Genomic DNA, 19871 nt, shown 5'->3' with positions numbered 1-19871 from the left:
AGGCGCCTCCTCCTACTTCCCAGCCATCTTGTCCCCCCCTCAGTCAATAGACATTTGATCAGTAACTACATGTGTGAATGTATATCTACTCTCAGTCAAAAGCCACAGTGTCCACACCTTCAAAATCTGATATATTTCCAATTCTTAAGTACCCTATTCTTTCAAATTCTTCCAATTTTTAGACTGAGGTAAATATCATGTATTAGTTCTTCATATCCATCTCAACACCTGCTAACATGCTGAGGCTGGAAAACTTTAAATTATAGTTCTTGGGTTTTCATTCATGTTTATCCTCTCTATTGTGCTTATATGGGATTCTGAATCACACATAAGTCACATGTAGAGGGAAGGAGAGACATTGATTTAGCTGACATAAATTATGGCCAAAATTATGGGGCCAGAGATTCTGGTTCATCAGCCCTGAAAGAGGAGGCAGCAGCAACAGCAGCAACTTTCTCTATTGTGATTGGGATGAGGGGATTCTGGAGGCTGAATGTTATTTCTGGGGTTCAGCCTAAAGCCCTCTGTACCAGCTCTCTCAATGATTTTAAAGAACCAAATTTTCTTTCTACCAAAACTAGCTAAGGTGAATTCCATTACCTGTAACAGAACACTGATGATACAATTACACTAGGAAATTGTTATTTATTAGTTAATTCATTTCGGTTTTCTGTAAAAAGTTTCTCTTGCTTTTATGTATTCACAGATGTCCTTAAGTCCCTAATGATGGTAGTCCTGGAAATTAAAATAGAGAGGATCTTAGTCATTTGATTGGCTGGGGTGTTTTGAAGTAAAGGAATTAAAGTTTAGAATAATTCAAAGGGTTGGGCATGAGACCTTGAATGAATAGTTCAATTACTTTCTAAGGTATCTGGAATTATCATAGACTTCCAGTGGTGCAGTTATTGACCATCAAATTACCCAAAGCAGTAAACTTTATGAATAGTGACAGAAGCAGAGTTCCTTATAAGCATAAATGGAAAAATATCATGTAAGCCCTCACATTAGATGAATGATGAAAATAATCACATAAATATTGTAATAATTATTCTACCTAAATTCACTTTTAATAAAGGATACTTATTGAATGGAGGAATTATAAATTGACTCCATTATAACTATGTGTTTGTATAAAAGTAAATTCACACATAAAAAATTATCTCTGTTCCTGGTCATGAATTTTAGCCCAGAAAATATGTTCACATTAATGCTATATAGATGGCACCAAAATTCTACTTATGTTTGATGGTTTTACCTCTCATCAAAAGTTTTTAACAGAGAATGAAGAAAATTTTCAAATATTGGACAATAGCCTTCAGCTGCTGCTACCGCACCTGCTGTTTTCAAAGATATATCCAGAAAGCGTGTACAGACACTTCTCCAAAGAAGACATACAAATGGCTAACAGACACATAAAAAAATGTTCATCAACACTAGCCATCAGGGAGATTCAAATCAAAATCACAATGAGATATCAACTTATACCAGTTAGAATGGTCAAGATGAACAAGGCAGGAAACAACAAATGTTGGAGACGATGTGGAGAAAGGGAAACCCTCTTATGCTGTTGGTGGCAATGCAAGCTGGTGCAGCCACTTTGGAAAACAGTGTGGAGAGTCCTCAAAAAATTAAAAAGAGAGCTACCCTATGACCCTGCAATTGCACTACTGGGTATTTACTCCAAAGATACAGATGTAGTGAAAGAAAGGCCATCTCTACCCCAATGTTCATAGCAGCAATGGCCACAATCGCCAATATGTGGAAAGAACCAAGATGCCCTTCAGCTGATGAATGAATAAAGAAAATATGGTACATATATACAGTGAATTACATGACCATCAGAAAGGAAGAAGACCCAACTTTTGTATCAACATGGACAGGACCTGAGGAGATTATGTTGAGTGAAGTAAGTCAAGCAGAGAGAGTCAATTATATGGTTTAACTTACTTGTGGAGCATAAGGAACAACATGGAGGATCTTAGGAGAAGGAAAGGATAAGTGAATGGGGATAAGCCAGAGGGGGATATGAAACATGAAATACTGTAGACTCCAAGAAACAAACTGAGGATTTTGGAAGGGAGTAGGGTGGAGAGATGGGTGAGCCTGGTGGTGGGTATTAAGGAGGGCACATATTGCATGGAGCACTGAGTGTGGTGGATAAACAATGAATCTTGGAACACTGGAAAAAAAAATAAAATTAAGATGTTAAAAACAAAAGAAAGCAAGACAACAACAACAACAAAAACCAAAGAGATATATGCAAAAGGGATATTGCAGGCAAAGACACATTCTCTTGCATGTTAGAGTATGAGTCCCCAGTCTCTTAATTGGTGAGCAGGCTTGGACCAGATCTGAGACACAAGGTCATTTCTTGTTCTGCTGATCTAAACTCTAGACTTTAAAAGTCTGAGCAGCCTCATTGTAGTTTCCCCAGCCACACAGACTAATCATAGTCCTCACAGTACTAACACTTTGGTGGTTAAAGGAGATGTGAAAATATTAAATGAGAAGAGAAGGTTTCAGTCTTAAGGTTTAGAGCAAGATGCCATAAGCTGCCTGTTTCATGTACACTTTGCCTTCCTTCCTGCCCTCCTTTGCTTGGAATCGCAGCTTATTTTCTTCTTAGGCCTCTAGAAATGGATATTCCTCCTTCTAAAACAGCTTCCTTAGGTTATTCTCAATAACTACTCACATGAAACACAGAAGAGCAATATAAAACATTACTAAATGAAGAGCTGAGATAAGAGAATTTTCAAGAAGATGTGGTATATATACACAATGGAATACTATGCAGCCATCAAAAGAAATGAAATCTTGCCATTTGCGACAACATGGATGGAACTGGAGCGTATCATGCTTAGCGAAATAAGTCAAGCAGAGAAAGACAACGATCATATGATCTCCCTGATATGAGGAAGTGGTGATGCAACATGGGGGCTTAAGTGGGTACGAGAAGAATCAATGTAACAAGATGGGATTGGGAGGGAGACAAACCATAAGTGACTCTTAATCTCACAAAACAAACTGAGGGTTGCTGTGGGGAGGGGGTTTGGGAGAAGGGGGTGGGATTATGGACATTGGGGAGGGTATGTGCTTGGGTGAGTGCTGTGAAGTGTGTAAACCTGGTGATTCACAGACCTGTACCCCTGGGGATAAAAATATATGTTTATAAAAAATAAAAAATTAATTAAAAAAGAGAATTTTCCTTAAAAGATGAGACAAAAATGGCTACTTCTAAATTTGCTTTATCCACAAAGCTTGATCCATGCCCCTATGTACAGCTGCTTGTCTCTGGGAAAAACAAACAACCTGGGAGTACTCCTCTCTTGAGTGAAGGGAATAGAGAGATAGTTGTGCTTCTACCTAGAGTTTAGCTTGTACTATTAACACCTTTCAATCATCTTTTCTGTACTTTGAACCAGCATTCCTCTGAGTTAAACTAATAACTTAAAGTCCTAGCTCATGAGTAATAGTTACTTCCCAGCAATCAGAGAGGAAGGAACATTAATGCTTGTGACCAATATTAGGATCAATCCTAGGCTGATTTGCTATGAAGCTGTTGCTGTTCTCTGTTTCTCCATCTGATAATCATCTAGCATCCTCTCTGTTTGTTGACCTTTGGAGATCACTAGGGAAATTTCTCTAATTTCTTTGTCACTGTTGCCTTGAAGATCCTATAGCACTTGTGAACCAGATCCCCAAGGATGTGTCTTTTAAAGAATGGTTGTCTCCACTGAACAGTGGGCTTGTTGTATCACTACCTATTCATCTCCAGGTTCTGCCTGAATGAGGTCTGTGGGAAGAGTCAACATGCAAATTCAGCCCAAGTTCAGTGGCAGAGGAACTGAATGAGAGCAAGAGAGAGGAAAGGGAAAAGATACACATCAAATAGCTACAGAAAAAGAACATACAAAACAGAAAATTTTTTTCTCATTTGGGGTGTCACCCAACAGGGGTCTTCAAAGGCCCAAAAGTAACCTTTGCATTTTGGTTATGCTGCATTTTCTTTGAATCAATAGCAGAATAATTTTTCATTTCCTTATAATCCATCTGGACCCCAGAGTTTTCCCAGGCAAAGAGAATCACAAAACCATGGAACTCTCAAGTTTCATAGAGAAACAATTTTCCAGGATTTAGATCAGGCTATTCCAAAGGCACTTTTTAATTTCCTTTTCTCTTTTTCTTTCTATAACTCATCTGCAAATCCTTTCAGGTGGAGAGGCAACACAGGCCATATTCTCTGTGAGTACCTCTCCACAGATCTGTCCACTGAGCATCTGAATCAAGGTCTCCATACCAGACTCAACCAAGACAACCTACTTCACCCAGATCCCTAAAGAGAAGTAAACAGAATGCATTATGGTGAGACACCTATTCTTAATTAAATATCAAAAAATATTTGCTTATTGAGTGCCAACCATGCACCATGAACTATGCTGGACACTAGATATAAAAAAGATGAACGAGATGGAAACAGGATAAAGTTGGTATTTTCAACAAGTTCACAAATCTCATAGTGGTGAAAGGTAAGCAAAGTGATACATCTTATCATGATATGATGCTCTAAGGTCCTAAATGATATAAAAATAGATAGCTGTGGGTGATGGGCAGGAGGTAGGTGATAGTAGGGGGTGGGTAGGGGATTTATAGAGGATGAATCTGAATAGGCATTTGCTACATGGCAAGAGCTAAAAGGACTTTCAGGTAGAGGAGAGAGTATGCACAACTGCACGGTCTTGAAGCAGGATGTTGTCCTGAAAACTGCAAATTCTTCAATGTGACTTGAGCTTCAGTTGAGTACCAAACAAAGGAAAAAGATTAAGATATGAGAAATGTGGGGGGTCAGATTATGAGAGACCTGCTATGCAATGTAAAGAGTTTGGATGTGCAGTTCTCACTATAGGACTTGCACTGGAGTGTCCATGATCATGTTTATTTTAGCAAAATCACTCAGTCTGCAGCAAGGAATACTGTTTGGTATATATATATATATATATATATTATATATATATATATATATATATAATATATATATAATATATATATTGTCTTAAGTGGACAATAGCACTTTTTTCTAACCTCTGTATGAGTTCAAGCCCCTTGTAACACATGCCCACTCTACCTCTGCTGAGACTTGAACTTTCCAGTTTTCTTTCCATCCTGACTTCCACCCGAATTATACAAACCACATACTTTTATTTGCACTACTCCCCTAGTCCTCACCTAACTTCCCCTCCTTCCGTTTTTCACCTATAGTATCTTCATAGTATAGCATATACATAGTGATGTAATACACATCAATCTAGGGGCACCTGGGTTGGCTAGGTCTGTTAACTGTCTGCCTTCAGCTTAGATCATGATCCCAGGGTCCTGGTATTGAGGCCCATGTCAGGCATTTTCCTCCAAGGGGAGTCTACTCCTGTCTCCCCCTCTGCCCTTCACCCCAATGGCTCCACCAGTTCATGTCTCTCTTTCATCCACTCTCTCCCTCAAATAATAAATAAATATATTTTTTTATTTTTTAATTTTAATTTTTTAAATTTTATTTTATTTTTCCAGTGTTCCAAGATTCATTGTTTATGTACCACACCCAGTGCTCCATGCAATATGTGCCCTCCTTAATAAAATCTTTTAAAAACACACATGAATCTATTCCTTTGACTCAGTCAGGAAACCACTCCTCTAACTGAGCCAACACTCTTTTCCTAATAAAGACCTTCAGAGCTGGGAAATGGTGGTTAGGTGGAGCACACCACATCAGTGGCTGGATCAGAGGTCAGTGTGTAGTGGGAAAGGCCATATAGATTCAGGCATGTATGGAGGTCTGAGTAGGGATTGGGAGAAAAGCATCATGAGTACTAGCAGGTCATGAATGTTATACATATTTGGGAAGCAAGTTACTGTGGGAAATAACCAGATAAATCAGGTTTTGGAACTTTGAGCTGACCATAAAAGTTCATATTGGTATAAAAACTACGAGGAGCTTGGACATGAAAGACATGAATAAAAAGGAAAATTGGTTTCAGTTTCAGTTTGAGGGTCAAGACTGAAGACCAGGAGAGTGAGCCAGATGGTAAAAATAATAATAATAATAATAAGAGCAGATTGTGGACACACAATATTGGGGTGTGAACTGGAAGTGTGACAGTGGGAAGAGAGAGAGGTAGGAAGGAATACTTAAAGATGGAGGATTTTTGCTTAGTAGAAAGAGCACAGGCTTTGGGCACTAACAGTTTTAGGTTGTAATTCTATCTCCAGCACTTCTTTCTTGTATGTATTTAGCCAAATTATTTGCCCTTTGTGGTAAGAATTAAGTGAGTTAAGATATGGAAAGAATCTGATACAAATTTTGCCATATAATAGATACCCAGTCAATGATGAAATTTTTTTTTTACTAGATTATAGTCAAATATATAAGAAGGTAGGGATGAAGAGTGAAGTTGATGAAAGCCAAGTAGGAAAACTGGGAGAAGTGAAGGACAGTGGTCCCATGTGGCCCTCATTCATGTACTCAGAATGGTGGTGTGTATGCAGAGATCTAGGTCATGATGGAGAAAATACAATAATATCAACTTCCTCAAAGTTTCAAGAATAAAATACTAATCTTAAAAAACAGGGGAGTTCAGGCTAAAATTAGAGAACATGCAAATGACACTCATCTTTTTTTCCACATGTGGTGTGACAACAGGTATTTTGTTAGATGTTGTAAGACTTAGTGTGTTGGAATGGGGAGAGGACTAGTAAGAACATAAAGGAAAAAGTCTGAAGAGGACTAATTATACATCACCTCATGCTCCAGCTTATCTTGATTCACTTCCCTCCTCCATGCCACTAATTCTTGCTAATCAAAATGCAAATCATTTCATCATTAACTTTTCATTTCTACTTTGTGCCTTTGCATTTGCTATTGTGTCTCCTTGATATTTCTCCTCATCTCCAAATCTCTACAAGCTTCATTTCAGTTCAAATTGTACCTTCTTTGTGAAGGACCTTGCTGGGTTCTTCTGACAAAAAGTTCTTCTTTACCATGGGTTCCCAATAATTTGTATTTTACTGAGACCTTGAACATTCAATATTCTATTTCAACGCTTATTACATTACATTCTAATTCTCTGTTCCCTTCTCTTTCTCCTCTACTAAATAGCTCCAGTGTCTATTTGTCTTAGTGTTCTCAGTACATGGAACTGTCATGGTAGGGTTGAAGGTGTGGGTGCAAAGGTTGGGAGAGGAGTTAGGGAGTGGGAAACTAAGGCTAACATTTTAAAAATGGTAATATTACCAGACAGGTAGTAGTAGAAAGTAGGCAATCAAAGGAGAGGAAAGAGAGGGATTAATTAATTGTACAATTTTTTCAGTCAGATGCAAAAATATGACCAGTAGAGAAGGATCATTTTTAGAAAGAGATAATTTATTAACCATTTAAAAGTTGTAGAAAATTATTTAGATAAGAATAACATGCCAAAAGAATTCTTTTTTAAAAAGATTTTATTTGTTTGACATAGAGAGAGACTGGGCACAAGCAGGGGGAGCAAGACGGAACTCATCAGGGAGCCTGCTGCAGGACTTGATCTCAGGACTCTGAGCTCATGACCTGAGCCAAAGGCACCCACTTAACCTACTGAGCCACCCAGGTCCCCCATGCCAGAGGAATTCATAAAACATCAGTAAGATCATGTCATTCAACTGCTCTAACACTTTCCAAGTGTCCCCACTATACTCAGAGTAAAGGCAAATATGATTATAACTGCTTAAAAAGCCTGTGGTGATCTGCTCATCATCACATCTCCTACTCCTTTACTTCTCAGATTTCATTTCTCCCTTCCACGAACTCTAGTACAACCAACTGGACTTTCTGTTCTCATATGTTATTTCACTTGAAAGTATTTGAGCTACCTGTTCCTTTGTCTGGAAAGCTCTTTCATCAGACAGCCAAATGGCTGTCACCTTCTTCCATGATTCTGCTCAATGGGACTTATCCTGATCATCCTATTTGAAATGAGAAACTGCTCAACTCCCTACACTCCTGGTTTTCCTTACCTATCTTGTTCTATTTTCTCCATAGAACTTATCAATTCTTACATTTACATCCTTATTTTATTAATTCAAATAAATTTCCTTGAGAAAAACTGTACTTACTACCTATGTCCCTACACTAGGATGTGGCTTCTTAATGTTGGGGCTTGTTGTCTGCTTTGTTCGGTGAGCTATTTCAAGTATCTAGCAGAGTGCCTGTCACAGAGTAGGTGTTCAATGAATATTTGTGAAAAGAAAGATTTTTATATACAGGAAGAGATGGGATCTCTGATCATTTTCCTGAAGAAGGGGATATGTAGAGCATTTGGAGGGACTGGTCTTAGATAAGAATTAAAGAAGAAATGGGCAATGTTGTGAGAAGAAAGCATAATGGTTTGATAGTGGGAAGTTGAACAGCCATGCATCCTATAAGCTCTTTTATAAAATAAAAGGTAAAATTGTCTGCTGAGAGTCAGAAAAGAGAGTAAGTGTGGCAGATTAGATATCAGTGTCTTTGGGAAGTGTGGAGAGTGAATTGATTTAAAACATATTGTAAGATAGCCAGCCATTATTTGTGAAACAGTTGAGCTCCAGGACCATAAATTATGGCAGTATCATGTCTTCTTTTGTGATTTTTCTCTAGCAGGGTTCAGCTGTCCAGGTGCAGATAAGAAAGCTGCACTGATTTTTTTTTCCATTTAAATTCAATTAGCCAAATTATAGTAAATCATTAATTTCAGATACAGTGTTCAACAATTTATCAGCTGCATGCAACACCCAGTGTTCATCACATCATGTGCCCTTCTTTTTTAAAAAATTTATTTTTATTTATTTTCAACATAACAGTATTCATTATTTTTGCACCACACCCAGTGCTCCATGCAATCCATGCCCTCCCTAGTACCCACCACCTGGTTCCCCCAACCTCCCACCCCCTGCCACTTCAAACCCCTCAGACTGTTTTACCCCATCCCCACCTCCTCTCCCCTCAGTTCATGTCCTATAGTTAAGAGTCTCTCATGATTTTCTCCCTCTCTAAGGACTGCCCGTTCAGTTTTCCCTCTCTTCCCCAACAGCCCTCTGCCCCGTTTCTTATATTGCACATAGGAGTGAAGCCATATGATAATTGTCTTTCTCTGAATGACTTCTTTTGCTTAGCCTAATACCTTCCAGTTCCAACCACTGCTTTCTTTGAAGGGCACTTCTAAAAGACAGTCATATGGGCTACTTGAGTATCTATCTTTCAATGTGGCTGTAACACATTGGACTATCATGGCTTGCTTACTTGTGTTATCTATTTCTCAAAATTCTGAATAGGAAAATCGGACTTTTTCATCTTTACATTTTCAAAATGCATTGTGGGACGAGGCCTCCAATAAGTATTCAATAGATCTTTCTCTTTCTTTTTAATTTATTTTTCATTTATTTTCAGCATAACAATATTCATTATTTTTGTACCACACCCAGTGCTCCATGCAATCCGTGCCCTCTCTAATACCCACCACCTGGTACCCCGACCTCCCACCCACCGCCCCTTCAAAACCCTCAGATCGTTTTTCAGAGTCCGTAGTCTCTCATGGTTCACCTCCCCTTCCAATTTCCCCCAACTCCCTTCTCCTCTCTATCTCCCCATGTCCTCCATGCTATTTGTTATGCTCCTTAACCACTAATAATGCTATCAATTGTCTGCATTCATGATTTGTTGAATTTTTAAATATTGTATCCTTTTTTCACGCTCAAGAGAATTAAAATTTAGATTATCTGAGGTTTGCTTCAAATTGCAAACTTGATAAGAGATAGATCATGGAGTAGAATTCACCTCTTAAAATTATTTGGTCTGATGTTTTCTTCATGCTTTAGTGCGCTCTGAGTATTGGGGCTCTTTTTGTCCATGTCAAGTCTCTTATTATGTAACTCTTTTGTTTTCTATGATTCCTAAAATATCAGACATGAATGAGTGTGCATTCACAGGTAAAAATTCCTTCACAGTCTTGTTCTATAATTGTTGTAATTTAGGCTAGGTGCTTCCATACCGCCTCACAATTGGCAAAAATGACCTCCCTGAGAGAGTTGTTAAAAATAATTAAAGAACCATGAGAGACTATGGACTCTGAAAAACAATCTGAGGGTTTTGAAGGGGCAGGGGTGGGAAGTTGGGTGAGCCTGGTGATGGGTATTATGGAGGCCACGTATTGCATGGAGCACTCGGTGTGGTGCAAAAACAATGAATTCTGTTACACTGAAAATAAATTTTTTAAAAAGGAAAAAAATAATTAAAGAAAAATTATTTTTAGTGGAGAAAGAAGTCAAATGAGAGTTCTGTTTTACTGTGGTAATTTTTCCTACACATATAACCAACTACTTTATTAGAGATCTGGGGGCTCAGGCCCACAAGGTATATAATAAATCAGAAATCACTACTAAACATCTAGAAAATTCCATATCTTGTGCTTTTCAAGTCCCTAAATTCTGCCTTTTCTTTTCTAGGTCATCTTTATTGGTGTTCTTGAAAAATATGTTGTTTTTTTTTTCAGATTAATGTTATTTATAATGTCAAGCAAAATTTTAAATTAGTTTCCCATTTTTTAATTTTTTTAATTTATTTTTTATTTATTTTCAGTATAACAGTATTCATTATTTTTGCACCACACCCAGTGCCCCATGCAATTCATGCCCTCTATAATACCCACCACCTGGTACCCCAACCTCCCACCCACCCCCCGCCGCCGCTTCAAAACCCTTAGATTGTTTTTCAGAGTCCATAGTCTCTCATGATTCACCTCCCCTTCTAATTTCCCCCAACTCCCTTCTCCTCTCTATCTCCCCATGTCCTCCATGCTATTTGTTATGCTCCACAAATAAGTGAAACCATATGATAATTGACTCTCTCTGCTTGACTTATTTCACTCAGCATAATCTCCTCCAGTCCCGTCCATGTTGCTACAAAAGTTGGGTATTCATCCTTTCTGATGGAGGCATAATACTCCATAGTGTATGTATATGGACCACATTTTCCTTATCCATTCGTCTGTTGAAGGGCATCTTGGTTCTTTCCACAGTTTGGCGACCGTGGCCATTGCTGCTATAAACATTGGGGTACAGATGGCCCTTCTTTTCACGACATCTGTATCTTTGGGGTAAATACCCAGGAGTGCAATGGCAGGGTCATAGGGAAGTTCTATTTTTAATTTCTTGAGGAATCTCCACACTGTTCTCCAAAAAGGCTGCACCAACTTGCATTCCCACCAACAGTGTAAGAGGGTTCTCCTTTCTCCACATCCCCTCCAACACATGTTGTTTCTGTCTTGCTTTATTTTTATTTTTTATTAATTTCTTTTCAGTATAACAAAATCCATTTTTAAAAAATTTTTATATTTATTTTCAGCATAACAGTACTCATTGTTTTTGCACCACACCCAGTGCTCCATGCCATATATGCCTCCATAATACCCACCACCTGGGTCCCCCAACCTGCCAACCCCCACCCCTTCAAAACCCTCAGATTGTTTTTCAGAGTCCATAGTCTCTCACGGTTCATCTCCCCTTCCAATTTCCCTCAACTCCCTGTTTCCCCCCTTTTTAAAATTTAAATTTGATTAGCCAACATATAGTACATCATTAATTTTTGATGTAATATTCAATGATTCATTAGTTGCATATAATACCCAGTGCTCCAACTTCTATCTGTACTTTTCTCTTTCTTCTATCCCTACTTATGAAGAAAGCATTTTTAAATTTCAATTCTCTCCTCAGATTCTATTGGCCCTAAGAAGGCCAGGACTCTTTTGGGTTGTTGAAGTTCCTTACTCTCCACTCTCAAGGCAGCTCTTTATATGCAACTTGTGTTCAGTCGTGTTCATATTGAGAAATTTCAGGGTCAAGGAGTAGATAGAATTAATCATGTAACACTTCTGGCAGCACAAAAATTTTGAACCAGTCTTTGGAGAGGGTATAGATGAACTATACAAATTAATTTGACATCAAATGTGAACTATTTTATATGTATACATACAACTATCATATATCTATATACATAACATTATCATTAGAAGCCATCAAAAACATCCAAATGTATTTAATTACTCAATGGAGCAGGCATTTCTGAAAAGCAAACTGAGGGTTTTGGAGGGGAAGGAGGTGGGACATTGGGTGAGCCTAGTGGTGGGTATTATGGAGGGCCCATATTGCATGGAGAACTGGGTGTGGTGGAAAAACAATGGATTCAGGAACACTGAAAAGAAATTTTAAAAAAATAAATAAAATTTAAAAAAAATAGAGCAGGCATTTCTTCATTCAATTTTTTAAGCCATGGCCCTAAAAATAGGCAAGTAATTGTTAAATAGCTTTGCCAGCATTTTCAATAGACATACTAAATAGCTGAGGCATAGGCCAAAGTCACTCACAAACACTCACAAACACTCTTAGGAGAGTGTTTTCCAGTTCGTCTTCTGCTTTCATTTTCTCCAGAATTTGAACTACCCTGCTTTCTTGCCTTGCCCTAAACCATCCTTTGCACTTATTCCAATCATGATGGTTTCCTGCCTTATAGCTGCTTATAAAATCTGAAATTATGCTGATAAGGAAAGTATTTACTCCTTACCTGAACACTTCCTTCTGACCCAGATCTGAAGGCCTAAATCCTGAATCTGACCTCATGATTCTGCTTTGAGATTCTTAACTTTGTATCTTTGGTGGATTTATTTTCAGGTCCTGTTCTAATGTCTGATTTTCTGAAGAGGATCTTGTGGTCTCTCGTGCCTCTCAGATCACACCCCAGGACCAAACTGTGGACCAGTGTTAAATTTAATGATAAAGTACCTGTAGCCTGAGGGCACCTTGTTGCTAATGTGGATCTCACTCATGCTATTTTCATTAAATCCTTTGTCTGTTGGTGTCCTAGCCATGTCAAAGGAAAATATCACCCATATTAGTGAATTCATCCTGGTGGGTTTCCCTTCTTCCCCATGGCTACAGGTTCTGCTTTTCTTCCTCTTCCTCATCACCTATCTGTTTGTGCTATTGGAGAATTTGGTCATCATTCTCACTGTATGGATCACTGGGTCCCTGCACAAGCCCATGTACTATTTTCTGGGTACCATGTCCTTTCTGGAGACTTGGTATGTATCTGTCACAGTCCCCAAGATGTTGGCTGGATTCCTACTTCATCCCAATACCATCTCCTTCCTGGGATGCATGATCCAACTCTATTTTTTCATCTCACTTGCCTGTACTGAATGTGTGCTCTTGGCTGCCATGGCCTATGACCGTTACGTGGCTATATGTTGTCCTCTTCGTTATCCAGCCATGATGACCACAGGATTTTGTGTGCAGCTGACTCTCAGTTCCTGGGTGAGTGGCTTCACCATCTCCATGGCAAAGGTATACTTCATCTCCCAAGTCACTTTCTGCGGCAATAATATCTTGAACCATTTTTTCTGTGATGTTTCCCCTATCCTCAAACTGGCCTGCATGGACTTTTCTATGGCTGAGATGGTAGACTTTGTGCTAGCCATTCTCATTCTTGTGTTTCCCCTTTCAGCCACTGTCCTTTCTTATGGCTTCATTGTCTCTACTGTTCTGCAAATTCCCTCAGCCACTGGACAGCGGAAGGCCTTCTCCACCTGTGCCTCTCACCTTACAGTGGTGGTCATCTTCTATACAGCTGTGATCTTCATGTATGTCCGACCTCGGGCCATTGCATCATTCAATTCTAACAAACTGATCTCAGCCATATATGCAGTCTTTACTCCCATGCTCAACCCTATTATCTACTGCCTGAGGAACAAGGAGGTCAAAGATGCCATCAGAAAAACCATGTCCAGTGGCCAAGCCCTTTTCTTGAAAGATTCTCTTTGCTAAAGAGACTCAGACATTCCTTCTCTTTTCATTTCACTTAATCTCAGAGCCCACCTACACTGGGTGAAAGTCTGTAATTATAAACATACTGACTTAGTGCACAATTATAGGATAAGGAGCCAGATATAAAAAAAAAATCTCCTTTTCTTTCAGGCTTTAATTAAATGCTTCCTTTTATAATGCAGTGTGTGAAATAACCAGAATTTAATGAGACATGCATTGGTAGTGAAGTTATAAAATTATTTTATTTTTATGAAGATGCTAAGAAGTAATCAGTTACTATCCAACTAGTTTTGAGAACTCTATGGGTGAGATTTCTCCATTTTGATTTTGCTTTATTTTAAAAGCCCTTTGTCTTAGGAGGAATATACAAAAAGAGGTTCTGTAATCATCAGTTTCATGGCTAGGACCTGTTTCTTTCTTCCTAGAGGGTTAGGGGCCTGATTCCTTTTATAAACAATTGATGATATCTCATTGTAATTACTTTTTTAAATTTAAGGAAATATAAAATACAACTCCTTTTAAGATGTAATAGAAACATTATAAAGTAGGCAGCATGCAAAACTTACCATAGCAGAGAGAAAACAAGATTAATATATATGTGTGAGTATATATATATATAGTGTGTATATATAGTTATATATATCATGATATATAATATTTATACATAAAATAATTTTATAATATAAAATGTATACATAATGTAGAGTTTCAACAAATTATATATATAATATATAATTTCATGTTTTAATTTTCTTCCTTTGTTGGAATCTCTACATATACAATTTTTTTAGATGTAAGAGAGTCATCAGATAGAACTTCAGAAAAAGTAATAGCAATTCATTAAAGTCCATTCCTTTTTAGGTAAAAGAAGCATTGACATTGACAAGAGGTCACAAAAATGCTTTTCCTTAGATGGTACTTGCTCTGGATGTGCAGGATTTTCCCTCCTATCATTTGTTTTCATTTTGATTTTGGAAAAGTGGATGCAATATCCTAGTATATGCGGTCATTTAGCCATTATAAAATGATAGAAGAGAGATGGATTCTGTCTGGCTCAGCAACAATACTGGATGAATGAATTAATGAAATACAGTCTGCCAAGAATTTAAGGATTGCAGGCATACTATTTTGCGCCAAAGCTTTGGAAACCACATTTCCTAACCTTTAATTGCGTTATTGATTTAAATACCATATTTGCTTTGTTTTGACTGTATTTACATTGTAACTACATGGTCTTCCCATTTTGTACTAAGTTTTTGTATATTGTCACATGAGATTGTTTTAATTTATTTTGTATAGATCATTATATTTAATAGACTATGGTAGTTTCCAATTTATCTAAACCTGTTACATTCTCCTGGCCTTCATTAATTTAGCCTAACAACTGTATATTCATAATGATATTACTACTTTTCTTTGGTCAAAAAGAAACGTTGTGGGTCATGGCCCTCACATAGGCACTAAAGATAATATAAGATGCTCTATTTTTATCACAGAACTTCTTACACTCATGTTAGAATTTTCTAGTCTTTTATTAAAAGGGAGCAGTGTCATGTTATATATATTTCTGCTCAAAAATCTTTTGTTAATTCCTAATAGACAATGCTATTTCGAAATCTCACATGTTTATTTTTTATTCTTAAAATTCATTTCAATTTTGGTTAAGCAGCCCTTAACCTTTATTGTTATAACCTCCAGTATCATCTATATTTATAACGTGACATTCCTTTTTTAGTCTAGACTGTCTGAATTTTAGTTTTCTATATAGCCATTAGATCATTTGTTATACAAATCCTCTGTGTACTTACTTATCTCCTACTTTATTTCATGAACTTGATTTCCAAGAAAGTTAACTTACTCTTTCCATAACAGTGCATTGGTCTTTCCCCATCTATAATGTATTTTCTTTTTATATTTCTTTTACTTTAATATTTTAAATATTTTACTTCTGAATGTTTAAAACACTAAAAGTAGAAAAATAGTAAAACTGACAACTTCATCCACAACTCATATTTTAAAAATTGAAGATCAAAAGCTGTATGTAACTAGATTTTATAACTATGCTACATATTTAATGCTGTCCTCCAGTTATAACTATATCCCTTTATTCAAAGCTGGAAGAGTGGCATTCAAAAGGGAAAAACAGAATGCCCTGTAGCTGAATAGAAATCTGCAGAGAAGGAGATAGATAGGAAAAGGCTATGGTTTTCCTGGACATCCACAGGCAGTGAACCAGCAAGAAAGTAATAGATAAATTGTCAAAACCGAGAGTAGCAGGAAGTTTTCCAGATGATGAAATTGGTAAAATTTTCCCTTTATTGCAGAAAGATTTGTATTGGATGTACAGGTAATGCTTCAACCAAACAAACAGAACCAGAAGGAGATATAAATTATGAGATTTATTACATGGAGCTGGCTTATGCAATTGTGGGGGCTGGCAAAGTAGATCTGAAATATATAGGGCAGGCTGTCAGGAAGGGCAGCCTGGAAGTCTTGGGCATGAGCTGAAGCTGCTTCCCCACAGGTGAAATTTCTTCTTTCTCAAGGAAGTGTCAGTTCTGCTTTTATAGCCTTTCAACTGACTGAATCAGGCTATTCTAGATTATCTAGAATAACCATCCATATTTAACTGATTATAAACTTTAATCACATCTACAAAATGCCTTCATAGCAACACCTAGATTAATGTTTGATGGAAAAACCAGGGACTACAGCCTAGCTATGATACATAAAATGGACCACTATAGTCCATCTCTTGTCAACCTGCCACTGATACACTGATGCCATTGATACACTGATCTCTTTAAACCACACAATCTCCAAACCAAGACAAATACAAAGTCACACTTCCACCTACCACAATGCAACTATCCTGTGTAAAACTTCCTCCAGAAGATGCAAAGTCCTTGAAGGATGTTTTCTCTTCTCCTTTGATATCCTATAGCTAAAATATTGTGATATAAAGTTAATTTATTAATATGTAGTATGTTAGGCAGTACAGGGATAAAGGGAATAAGAAAATGAAAGACGAGTTGTGATATATATATATATATATATATATATATATATATATAAAATATTGTGTGTGTAATTCATAATAGAAGAAATACTAATAACTAAAACTAATTACTATTAAACTATTACAAATCTCATTTTGTTTCTGCAACTGCTTATAGGGTCGTAACTAGTATTTGTAATTGCCTTCTTCAAATAATCTTTTTGTTCTCTAAAAGCACCTCAGAAGTTCATGGTTCTTTGCCAGGTTGGGTAACCCAAGCCTTCATTTCTGAAAGGTCTGAGCCATTAGAAGTACTGCCTGAAATAGATTGTTATAATTTTCCATTAACTATAATCACCGTCATGGTAGTTCTAAAGAGATACCAAAAGAGCTTGTATCCCAGACATACTCTTCCTTACCTTACATAGTAGCAACCAGTTTCCCTTTTTTTTTTTTTTTTACATAAAATGCAACATATCTTTTTTATTACAAAAGTTTTCTGGGAAAATATGGAACAATATATACAGGGACACAAGAGATTGGCATTTCGAGATGAGCTGATTGACCAGAGGCCAGTTTCCCTTTGGATCAGGATCAATCACCTATTGATTTAGAGACACGAGGGAGACACCAGGTGGCAGTCTCAAATCTCAGTTCAGTAAAATTATTCTATCTCCTACTGGAAACATCCCTTCTTCCGGAACTAAGACCTCTAGGCCAGAAAACATACAGGGATAGGAAACAAAAATTTTGCTAAGACTCACTAGGGGTAATAAGGAATAAGGAATGGAGCCCCTCCTATTTTCATTTTTTGATTTCTGGACATATGAGTATTAGTAGTGGGAGAAACAGTACTATGCACTGGATGCTCATTCAGAGCGTAGACAGCATCCTGGAGGATACTACTCCAGCCCTATAAAGTATTTCCAGCTAGCTGGTGCTGTAACCACATCTTTAAAAGGTTTTCTACCATACAATCTAATCAGCTACTTCAGTGATGGTGGAGAACATGGTAAGATCACTGAATTTCATGAGAATGGGCCCTTTGCTGTAGTTCATTTACTGTGAAGTGTATTTCATTTATCGATCAAAAGTAATGCCATGTGAAACAACATGACAGTGTATAAGGTCCTTCTATAAGTCCAGATAGTAACCACAGATAGTAGTTTTGACAGATGTATTGTATTTAAGAAAGGTAAATCTGTATCCAGGGTTCGTGTCTCCTCCAGCCAGAATATAGTGCTACACTTTCCATGTTACAAGTGCTCCAGTATAAGATCCATGACAGAGGGATAGTTTTCTATTTTTTCCATTGCCATATAATTTAGCATCTTACATCTAGGACATAGGAGTTCAACAAATATTGAATGAGAAAATTGAAAAAGGAAACAAATCTATGGAGGGAAAACAATTCAGGAAACTCTGCACACATTTGTTCTAGTTCATTGACTCTGAGATACTCATTTATGTTCAGTGAAAGGATTACCTCTTGGGGAAAGATTAAGACAGTCCTGCTTCTCAGCTTTTCTGAGACCATGCGGGGTCTTCACTGTGCCCTGGGACTTGGAGCAGATTGGTAGTACTAGCCCAAGGCATGGTCAGTAAGTGCTCACTCAGAGATGTGAAAATGGCCCTCCATGTTTCCTTTACAGGTGGAGGGCTCCCTCTGGGCCAGCAGAGCTCATTTACTGGGAGAAGAACGCAGAGGTGGAAGGTCAGGAATCACACCTAGGGGATTTATTAAAATCCTGTCTCCTAGACTAGGATTTCCAGTGAGGAAACATGTCAGCTGGGGAGAGATTTCCCTTTAAATAGTGGAAGGTTGGGGTCCCTAGGCGGCTCACTCACTGGGCATCTGCCTTCTGCTAGGTCATGATCCCAGGGTCTTGGGATCAAGCCCCAGGTCAGGCTACCTGCTCCACGGGAGGCCTGCTTCTCCCTCTTCCACTCCCCCTGCTTGTGTTCTTTCTCTATATATATCAAATAAATAATAAAATCTTAAAAAGAAATAAAGAAATGAAAAAGAAAGAAAGAAAGAAAGAATCAAACAAACCAATACATAAATAAGTGGAAGGTCAAAGTCATTGTAATTGCATAGTAAGGAAGAGGAACCACCCTCAAAGACAGGGCCCTGGAGGCAGCTGTCTGGCTCAGTCAGTTAAGCGTCAGCCTTCAGCTCAGGTCATCATCTCAGGGTCCAGGCTATGAGCCCCATGTTGGCCTCTCTGCCTGCTTCTCCAACTCTGCCTGCTGCTCCCTGTTTGTGCATTCTCTCGAGTGCTCTCTCTTGCTCTCTCTCTCTCAAATAAACAAATAAAATCTTAAAAAAAAAAAAAAAAAAAAAAAGACAAGAACCCTGGCTCACTGTGGCCCCCAGGGAAAGTGAGGCCAGGCACCTCAAGTTCTACTTTTGGGCCTTCTCATATCCTTTTTCTTGGATTTTTCCTTTATTCAGCTTTTCCTTCAGAGCTCGGTTAGAGTGAAAGTATTTTTAAGTCTAAGCAGTGTTCTCAGCCTGACAATTCCTTGGAGGCTAGAAAAATTCCTTCAAATGGTGACTGGTTTACAGAAGCAATCTATCCTAACTCCTCACATAAGAGGAGACAAGCAATCTCTTGTTCCTGTGTGAATGCTTCTCTCAGTGGTGTTGGCCATTCAGAAACAAGGCTGCCCATTCCCAGAGAAAGTCGCAAAGCCAGAAGAATGGGAGGGCCCTGAATCACTGATCTCACATACCTCCTCACAGCTGGTACCTTCCCCAATACTGGCAAAAGACACTTTATTCACCAATTTCTATTTGCACTCCTTGACTCCCTCATATAAGCTACTACACTGCATAATAAAATCTAGCAGCAGTGTCTCCAATCCATCTGAGGTAGGGATTATATCCCTGTTCGAGGGCTTATTATGAAGGAGGTGTCTGTGAGTGGTTAGGAATTGGGAAGGATCCTAGTTAAGAAATGTGGCTGGTTAGGAATCAATACCTGTCCCTTTGACCATC

The 19871-nt window shown here is 38.0% G+C and overlaps 1 protein-coding gene across 1 annotated transcript; it reads left to right on the top strand.

Moving 5' to 3' along the window:
* Positions 1-12915: 12915 nt before the first annotated feature.
* LOC309840666 (olfactory receptor 6B9) lies at positions 12916-13872 on the top strand (the record flags this gene model as incomplete). The annotated part of the gene is made up of 1 exon (XM_082682936.1): positions 12916-13872. The coding sequence occupies one exon, from the start codon at positions 12916-12918 to the stop codon at positions 13870-13872; it is 957 nt and encodes a 318-aa protein (XP_082539062.1).
* Positions 13873-19871: the final 5999 nt, after the last annotated feature.

The sequence above is a fragment of the Mustela nivalis genome (assembly GCF_964662115.1).
Source record: "Mustela nivalis genome assembly, chromosome: 9".
In the NCBI taxonomy this organism is placed as follows: domain Eukaryota; kingdom Metazoa; phylum Chordata; class Mammalia; order Carnivora; family Mustelidae; genus Mustela; species Mustela nivalis.
Note: the sequence above shows the minus strand (reverse complement) of the source record. Positions and strands in the feature narration are given on the sequence as shown.